Source organism: Schistocerca piceifrons, chromosome 6 (genome assembly GCF_021461385.2).
Source record: "Schistocerca piceifrons isolate TAMUIC-IGC-003096 chromosome 6, iqSchPice1.1, whole genome shotgun sequence".
In the NCBI taxonomy this organism is placed as follows: domain Eukaryota; kingdom Metazoa; phylum Arthropoda; class Insecta; order Orthoptera; family Acrididae; genus Schistocerca; species Schistocerca piceifrons.
The window spans coordinates 102,824,903-102,833,874 of NC_060143.1; the positions used below are offsets into that span (position 1 = coordinate 102,824,903).

General features: G+C 49.8%; 1 protein-coding gene and 1 pseudogene across 1 annotated transcript; one reads left to right on the forward strand and one right to left on the reverse strand.

The window, feature by feature from the left end:
* Positions 1-826: 826 nt before the first annotated feature.
* Positions 827-944, reverse strand: LOC124803924 (annotated as a pseudogene).
* Positions 945-3,793: 2,849 nt separating this feature from the next.
* LOC124802466 (leucine-rich repeat-containing protein 24) lies at positions 3,794-7,388 on the forward strand. The gene has a single exon (XM_047263256.1). It carries the CDS (start codon positions 4,022-4,024, stop codon positions 6,089-6,091), a length of 2,070 nt encoding a protein of 689 aa, XP_047119212.1. The 5' UTR covers positions 3,794-4,021; the 3' UTR covers positions 6,092-7,388.
* The last annotated feature ends 1,584 nt before the right edge of the window (positions 7,389-8,972 follow it).

An 8,972-nucleotide genomic window follows, 5' to 3' on the forward strand; every position in this document is an offset into this window, starting at 1 on the left:
GCGCTGCCAACATGTTGTTGTTGTTGTTGTGGTCTTCAGTCCAGAGACTGGTTTGATGCAGCTCTCCATGCTACTCTATCCTGCGCAAGCTTCTTCATTTCCCAGTACCTACAGCAACCTACATTCTTCTTAATCTGCTTCCTGTATTCATCTCTTGGTCTCCCTCTACGATTTTTACCTTCCACGCTGCCCTCCAATACTAAATTGGTGATCCCTCGATGCCTCAGAACATCTCCTACCAACCGATCCCTTCTTCTAGTCAAGTTGTGCCACAAACTTCTCTTCTCCCCAATCCTATGCAACACCTCCTCATTAGTTATGTGATCTACCCATCTAATCTTCAGCATTCTTCTGTAGCACCACATTTCGAAAGCTTCTGTTCTCTTCTTGTCTAAACTATTTATCGTCCATGTTTCACTTCCATACATGGCAGCATACATGGCTACATACATGGCTACATACAAACGCATAAACAGGCTACTTACATTTGTACAGATAATAGATGGTAGTTATAAGAGTCGAGGGGCACGAAAGGGAAGCAGTGGTTGAGAAGGGCTATCCCCGATGTTATTTAATCTGTATATTGAGCAAGCAGTAAAGGAAACAAAAGAAAAATTTCGAGTAGAAGTCCAGGGAGAAGAAATGACTCCGTCTTCAGGCCACGAGTGGCCTACCGGAACCATCCGACCACCGTGTCATCCTCGATGGAGGGTGCAGATAGCACACCGCTCTCCCGGTCGTAAGATGGTATTCTTGACCCAAGTCACTACTATTCGGTCGAGTAGCTACTCAATTGGCATCACGAGGCTGAGTGCACCCCGAAAAATGGCAACAGCGCATGGCGGCCTGGATGGTCACCCATCCAAGTGCCGACCACGCCCGACAGCGCTTAACTTCGGTGATCTGACGGAAACCTGTGTAGCCACTGCGGCAAGGCCGTTGCCCCAGGCACAAGAAGTAACCATTGTAATTCAGTCAGAGACAGCAAAGGACTTGGAAGAGCAGTTAAAGGGAATGGACAGTGTTTTGAAAAGAGGATATAAGATGAACATAACAAAAGCTAAATGGGAATAATGGAATGTAGTCAAATTAAATCAGATGATGCTGAGGGAATTATATTAGAAAACGAGACACTCAAAGTATTAGATGAGTTTTGCTATTGGAGGAGCAAAATAACTGATGATGTTTAAAGTAGGGAGGATATAAAATGTAGACCGGCAATGGCAAAGAAAGTGTTTCTGACGAAGAGAAAGTTGTCAAGATTTAGTACAGATTTAAGTGTCAGGAAGTCCTTTCAGAAAGTATTTGTATGGAATGCACCTATGTATGGAAGTGAAGCATCGACGAAACGTTTAGACAACAAGAGAATAGAAGCTTTCTAAATGTGATGCTGCAGAAGAATGCTGAATATTAGGTGGGTAGATCACGTGACTAATGAGGAGGTACTGAACAGAAATGGGGAAAGAAGAAATCTGTGGCACAACCTGACTAGAAGAAGGGATCGGTTGGTAGGACATGTTCTGAGCTATCAGGGATCACCAATTTAATAGTGCAGGGAAGCGTGGAGGGTAAAAATCGTAGAGGGAGACAAAGGGATGAATACAGTAAGCAGATTCAGAAGGATATAGGTTGCAGTAGTTACTCGGGATGAAGAGGCTTGCACAGGATAGAGTGGGACGGAGGGCTGTATTAAACCAGTCTTTGGACTGAAGACAACTACAACAACATTAATACGTTTTGATTCTATCCCGACGTTTTCAGAAAACGTTAAGAGGTTCCAAGTCCGGCCATAATATTGCACAATAATACTGTGCTATATTATTGACGCGCACATAGACTGCTCAGCAGTACTGGCAAGTGGATTGTCAGTAATATTGTGCCATAATACTGGGATTCGGAATTCTGAGCGATAAAGTAGCGCCAGCCGATGTGGCCGAGCGGTTCTAGACGGTTCAGTCCGGAACCGCGCAACCGCTACGGTCGCAAGTTCGAATCCTGCCTTGGGCATGGATGTGTGTGATGTCCTTAGGTTAGTTAGGTTTAAGTAGTTCGAAGTTCTAGGGGACTGATGACCTCAGATGATAAGTCCCATAGTGCTCAGAGCCATCTGAACCATTTGATAAAGTCGTTGCTGCTGTGATAATTGTTCTACTTTGTTGCCAGCAGAAAAAGAAAGTGGATGAGGAATTGGTTCAACGTGCGTCGAAGATCACTCACGAAAACTTGGTGAGATAACTTAGGCGGAAAGGAAAACCAAACGGATAATCAGAATTTTTTATACTTTGATGGTCCAGCATTTCATACATTAGTGGAAATGTTTCTCCCCATACACTGGCGTCACTTACATAGGCACTGTCCGCTTCTTAACCCCCCCACCACCCCCCTCACCACCGGATAAATTCGTGCTGACGCTCGTACTCCCATCATCAAAGGCCCAAATAATACAATGACAGACGAAGTTCCACCAAATCAGCGCGCATCTATCATGCTACAATATCTTGCTTTTGGCAATTCCTTCCAAGACATGAAATGCACAAGTGCACTTTCACCTTACAGTGTTTGAGAAAGAGATATGGGTACGTGTCATGTAATAATATGTGTACTACATCATTATTCTCCTGTAATTAATGTATACACAGAGATAATTCTCATTTCGTCCCGTAAGTCTCCCTTGACCCTCGGTTCTGGGTGACTTTTCCGAAAACTACCCCTTTTCCTTGAGCTCTAGAGTCCTTTTTCTTCACCCAACTTCCTTCCTCTTCCGCCAGAAGAAGGAGCAACTGGCTCCGGAAGCTTGCATAATTGTAACCTCCGTTTACGTGCGTGTTCTGCCGCCGGTTGGTTTGCATATTTTTCATGAATCCAATTACATTATACTGTCAAAATTTGATTGTTTTCGTTGTTATATACACACTTCTATTCATAATTTTGCATTAATTAAATTCGTTAAAAATATCTTGCCTCGTGTTTGTTGCCTATATTTCCGGAGCAACAAATCATCGATTCATATTTTCAGAGCAACAAATCGTACGACTCGTCATTCTCAACAGTTGTGGTTTTGTACTTATATACCGCAACATCCCACAGTACCGCAATGATTTATATATTTCGAGGCACTCTAATAATAATGCTCTTTCACCTTGTTTTCCACGCAAGAACAACAAACATAACCTAATGTAACTTCCATGACCTATGTAGCACATTAATCACGGATACTGCCAATACTGCCCAAAGACGGTACAGTATTTGTAGATAGCAGAATGTGTTTCAAAATGCTCAGTATTACTGCGCAACTTCTCATTCTCACTCCTAGACGGTCAGAATTACGGCGAGTTCGGGAAATACTGTCATTTTAGGGGTCACTTTGTGGCTCAGAGCCGAACTGCACACACAGAAATATTATTTACTGTCTTCAGCGTAAATTGGGGAACGAAGTTTGGTGAAAATGGGTACCGGCATGTCCATCCAGCTTCCACGATAGTTACGGATGTCGTCGACGGCGGCCACTGAATGGTGACGGCGGGTTGCGGGTGTATGAATGTTGCACCGCAGCGGCGGCCGGTCGCGTACGACGTCTGCATAGTGCGTACGAGGCTCGAGTGTGGCGCTGCCAGTCGGCCGCGAGCGGCGGCCACGCCGGAAGAGGGTCGCTGCGGTGGGGAGGCCGCCAGCCAGCCGCCTCGAGCGCCGCCGGCCGAGGTGGTGGGGGAAAGGTGGGGAGGGGAGGCGCGGCGCAGCTGCCGAACCGCGAGCTGGCGTCCGCCTGGCCGCGCTGCCAGTACTGTGCCAGCCGCCGGCGCGAGTGCACGGCCAGTGCGAGCTGTCTCCCTACCTTCCTGGCCCCGTAGTTCGTCCGCGCTGCGGTGTGGTTCGGTGTTACGTGCGGGAGAGCCGATCGGCGTGAGAGATGCGTGTCGTGTAGCCGCGAAACCTCACGCGGCCCCGCAGTTTCCGCGCGAGTGTGTGCGTGTTCTCGTGTGTGGTGTGCGACAGTCGTGGACGTCCGCGACGCCGGGGCGCTATGTGGCTCCTGAGGACTGCGGCGCTACTGGCGCTTAGCTCGTCTTGGCTGGGCGTCGCGTCGGCCAGCTGCCCCGCGGTGTGCGCCTGCAAGTGGAAGGGTGGCAAGCAGACGGTCGAGTGCGTGGAGCGCGGCCTAATCACGCTGCCGGCGAACGTCAACCCGGAGACGCAGGTGCTCGACGTGACGGGCAACAACCTGCAGATCCTGCCGCGCGACACTTTCATCCGCGCCAACCTGCTCAACCTGCAGAAGGTCTACCTGCGCAGCTGCCGCATCGGCCAGATCGACGACCGCGCCTTCAACGGCCTCACCAACCTGGTCGAACTCGACCTCTCGTACAACCTGCTGACGTCGATACCGTCGGCGACTTTCAAGGACGTGCCGTTCCTGCGCGACGTGACGCTCGCCTACAACCCCATCATCAAGATCGAGGCGGACGCGTTCGGCACGCTGCCGGGCCTGGTGCGGCTCGACCTGTCGCACTGCGAGATCACGACGGTGGCGCCGCGCGCCTTCGACGGCGTCGAGCACCTCGAGACGCTCAAGCTGAACGCTAACCGCCTCACGGAGCTGAAGCCGCGCACCGTCGAGTCGCTGAGCCGGCTGCACGGCGCGGAGCTGCACGACAACCCGTGGATCTGCGACTGCCGGCTGCGCGCCGCGCGCCTCTGGCTCGTCGACCACAACATCCCGGCGCCGGTGCCGCCGACGTGCGCCGGCGGGCCGGAGCGCGTTCTCGACCGCGCCTTCCACGAACTCGACGCCGACGACTTCGCGTGCCGGCCCGAGATCCTGCCGTCGGCGCGCTACGTGGAGGCGGCCGCGGGCGAGAACGCGACCGTGGTGTGCCGCGTGCGCGCCGTGCCCCAGGCCGCCGTCACCTGGTTCTGGAGCGGCCGCCTGCTGCTCAACGACACGGCGTTCGGGGCGCCGCACCAGCGCCTCTTCATCTTCGAGGACGACCGCTTCGAGAAGAGCAGCTCGCTGGTGCTGGCCAACGCCCAGGAGACGGACGCGACCGAGTTCTACTGCGTGGCGGAGAACCGCGCCGGCACCGCCGAGGCCAACTTCACGGTGCACGTGTCGCTGCGCGCCGCCGGCATGGCCACCCTCGGCTCCAGCCAGATCGCGGGGCTCAGCGCGGCGCTCGTCATCCTCATCCTGTTCATCCTGCTGCTCATCCTGGTGCTGCTGGTGCGCCTGCGCCGGCTGCCCTTCTCCGAGAGCAAGACACCCGCCCCGCACCACCGGCAAGCCGAGGCCGGTGTCGTGGGCCCGGGGGCCAACTCCGCCGCCATCGGCAACAGCTACACCAAGCCGCCGTCCGCGGCCGACCACGCGACTTCGGGCACCGCCTTCCAGGCGTCCGCCGCCGACAAGCTGGCCCAGGCGGGGGCGGGCGCGGCGGCGGCAGCGGCGGCCTGCAACCCCGTGCAGAAGCCGCCCCGCATGACGGAGATCCCGTACACCACCAGCCACTACGACGGCGGCGGCAGCGTGCTGGTGCCTCCGCTGTCATCCGTCGCAGCGCCGACGCCGGTGACGCTCACCTCCTCCGCCTCCGCCGCCGCTCCTCTGGAGCGAACGACGTCGTCGCCGCCGCCTCCCAACAACCCGGACCTGATACGCGACGCCCGGGCGGCGGCCGACTCCGTCAGCACGACGTCCACGGCGACGACGGACGTGTCGCGGCCTTCCGCTCCCGGAGCTTGCTCCTCCTCGTCCGCCGCGGCCACGGCGCACTACCCTGCCGCCTGGGACAGCCCCGGAGGGTCCCCGGACTTGTTCATGCGGCGCGCGACCAGTGCCTTCGACGCCTCCGACAAGACGCCCATCATCGTGGAGGCGGCGGGCAACGGCTGCGAGGATTACACCTGCCGCACGCTCCCCCGCTACCCTCCCGATTACGGCCTCCCTCCGGTGCCGCCCCCGGGCACCAAAGCCGTGGCGCAGCGGGTGTGGCAGCGCGGCGTTCCCGTTCTTCCTCCAGTCACCGCACTGAAACGGGTCCTCTCGAGGAACTCGCCCGACGAAGGCTACCAGGAGGGACCCGGCACTGACGTTTAACGGGGCGGGCGTCCGGCGCCTCTGGCGGTAACTTTGTGATCCTCTCGCCCCGACGACGATAGTTGCTCGCGGGTGACACTGTTCCTGTTCGTACTGAACTACGTAGCTATAGAGGAGAAACGCGCACGTGAGATCAACAGTAACTGCTCTTCCGCGGAAACTTCACTGCACGTCTTTTTGTGTGAAGCTACGATATTCCAGTGAACGTGTGTGACTGATGCACGTACTCCGACGCATCCGATAGAGAGAAAAAAAAAAGGATCGACTGAGCTAGGGAACAATCTCCTGCAGCAACACCACATTCGCGGAGGACTACGCACTCCCATTCCTCAAAGCTCACGTCCTTTGGCCTACGTAGTAGCAATAAACGGCCACATTTTCCGTTGGGTGTGTGGCAGTCGCGTCGGTGGTGCTCTTTTCGTAAAAGCCGTTTTCACGTGGTGACAAATAAAACCTACACAGAAAGACTGTCTACGCCACTGTTACCTGTAACAAGTATTATCCCTCGGTGAATGGTTTTTTTCTCCTCTGTGACGAAAGAACGCGAAACGTGGGAAGTAACTGAAGAAAAATTATAGCGTACACGCCAGCAGACACTTGCGTGACACGGGTGTTTTCAACGTATGGTGCTCTAATAGTAATTTCTCGTCAGTGGTAAAAAGCCCTTCTTAACTGACCCGTCCTAAGTATTATTAATCTCCCAGTTCATTTCCGGACAGGATTATACGACCTCATCGAGGAAGTACGGCAGGAAATCCAAGGCTAGCGAAAGGAAATTGCAGTGTTCTGCTGCAGGAAGAGGGAGTAGAGGAAATGATATCTCCTGTAATACGCTCACATACTCGTCTTGTTTACGGAAATTACGGTTAAAAATTCCTTCTCTGTCTCTCCAGTTGTATTTAACCATACGACATTTACTACTGAATGTGTAGTTTTTGTAATGTCTAAAACTCTCAAGTCTGGAATTTATGACAGTTCGTATCTTCTGTTTCTTGTTTCTTTTCTTTCTTTGTAACTATTCGCACCGCTTCCTTCCGGTGAAATGTGTAATAGTAAGATAGATGTGTGTATTTTTAATAGGGTCGAATTTCGTTACGTGAATTTAAACGAAAAGTGTGCGAAAGGACTTAATGACAATCACGTCTGCCTAGGCCTAGCAGAGTGACCGGACAAAGTGTTTTGTTCCAGCCGCAGGATAAAGACGTTTGACGTGAGTTAACGCCTCTCAGTATGATTGGAACAACTGCTTGTCACTGAAGCATCGACTGATTTTTAAATACATATAACGTGAATTTTATCGGTGTATAATTTTACTCTAATTTCTTTGTGGTACCGTGGTAAGTAAGGAACAAAACGCATCTCTGCAATTGTAACTGTTATCATAAGCAACGTTTCTTTTCTGTCAGAGTTTATGGAAATATGTATCGGTAGCAAGTCTGTGTTTTCTCATTACAGAGAGTGAACCAAAGAATATGAAGCCTACACATGTCTTCAATTTCTCTAGCTCTGTGTATCTAACTAACAAATGGATATTTCGTTTAAACGAATTCAATTATTATTTATTACCTTAGATATTATGTAAAAGAAATGTTAACAATAAATCGTTCTATTAATCTGCATGTATGCAGGCGACTGAGGAAATTGTGTGTTAATAAGTGAATGCCGAAATGAGAGCTATAGAGAATCGTATTTAGAACCCTCTGGTTGTTTGTGAAACGTGTGTCCTAAGAGAGAATCACTCCTACTTAGCCAGTAGTTTACTACTAATACAAATAAACGATTTTCTGTGAATGATAGGAATTGGAAAAGTATTATTTTTTAAATCAATATTGGAAGTAAAGCTACTTCAGAAGCAGAACGACAAATAAGAAATGCAAGCTCCATTTAGGTTTGTTTGTTTGCCTTTTGTATGCAGAACATAGAGAAAAAAAAGAACAGCTAAAGAACCAAAGGTATTTTGTAAAATAAAATTATTAAAAATAAATCAATGAATCAGACACAAATTGTTTCGAAACTCTTAACACCCACAATAATATTACTGTCGGCCTTGTGTTGAATGGCTGCGTTTGTTCATTTCTGAATATATCCAAGCTTACCTACTATTCCACTGAAATGTTTACCTACACAAAGTGCCTGCTTACTTTCGATAGCATTATAGCATCAACCATCCTTGGTACCAATAGCTAAAAAGGGAATAGCTGTTTGTGGTTCATACAAGAACTGAAAATTACGATCTTTTTTTATTTTATTCTCATGTTAACATTGAGATATAATATTACATATTTTTCGTAGCAAACAAAAGAAGAACATTAAGAAAGGTATGATCTGTGAGCCATTCGCTAAAAGCACACAGCAGAAATCTATATCATTGAGTATGTTTTGCTTTGAAAATGTTTTGACTGTGACAGATGAAGGCAAAATTCGTGGGAATCTTGCGAGTAAAAAAATATATACATTCTTTTTAAATGTCTGTTCTGTATAAGACAAAATATTAATAACTGATACACACTCACAACCTGAAATGAAGACATCGACTCTTAAATAATGCCACCTCCGATGCAGTCTGCTACTTTGTTTTGGTAACGATCACAGTTGAGGAGAGGATGCTTAAAGGAATTCGTTGAACCCTGCAAGAGTTTATTAACAATGAAAAATATCCAAGTTCTAACGTATTTTTACGTGAAAGAGAAAACAATGTAATACAGACTAGCGTGGACTATTTCACTGTGCTGCCAAAACTGTAAGGTACGATACATTGTTTTTCAAAGAGTGGCTCATTCGAGTATTTCGTTTTCTTTTGCCTCGATTGCCTAGATCACTCATGCCACCAAATGGTTTTACGCCGTTGGTTTTTGCTTCCTGATGAAGTCTAGGACAACTT

Excerpts from the sequence above, each read along its gene's own strand:
- LOC124802466 (XM_047263256.1), top strand. The coding sequence starts at position 4,022 with ATGTGGCTCCTGAGGACTGCGGCGCTACTGGCGCTTAGCTCGTCTTGG.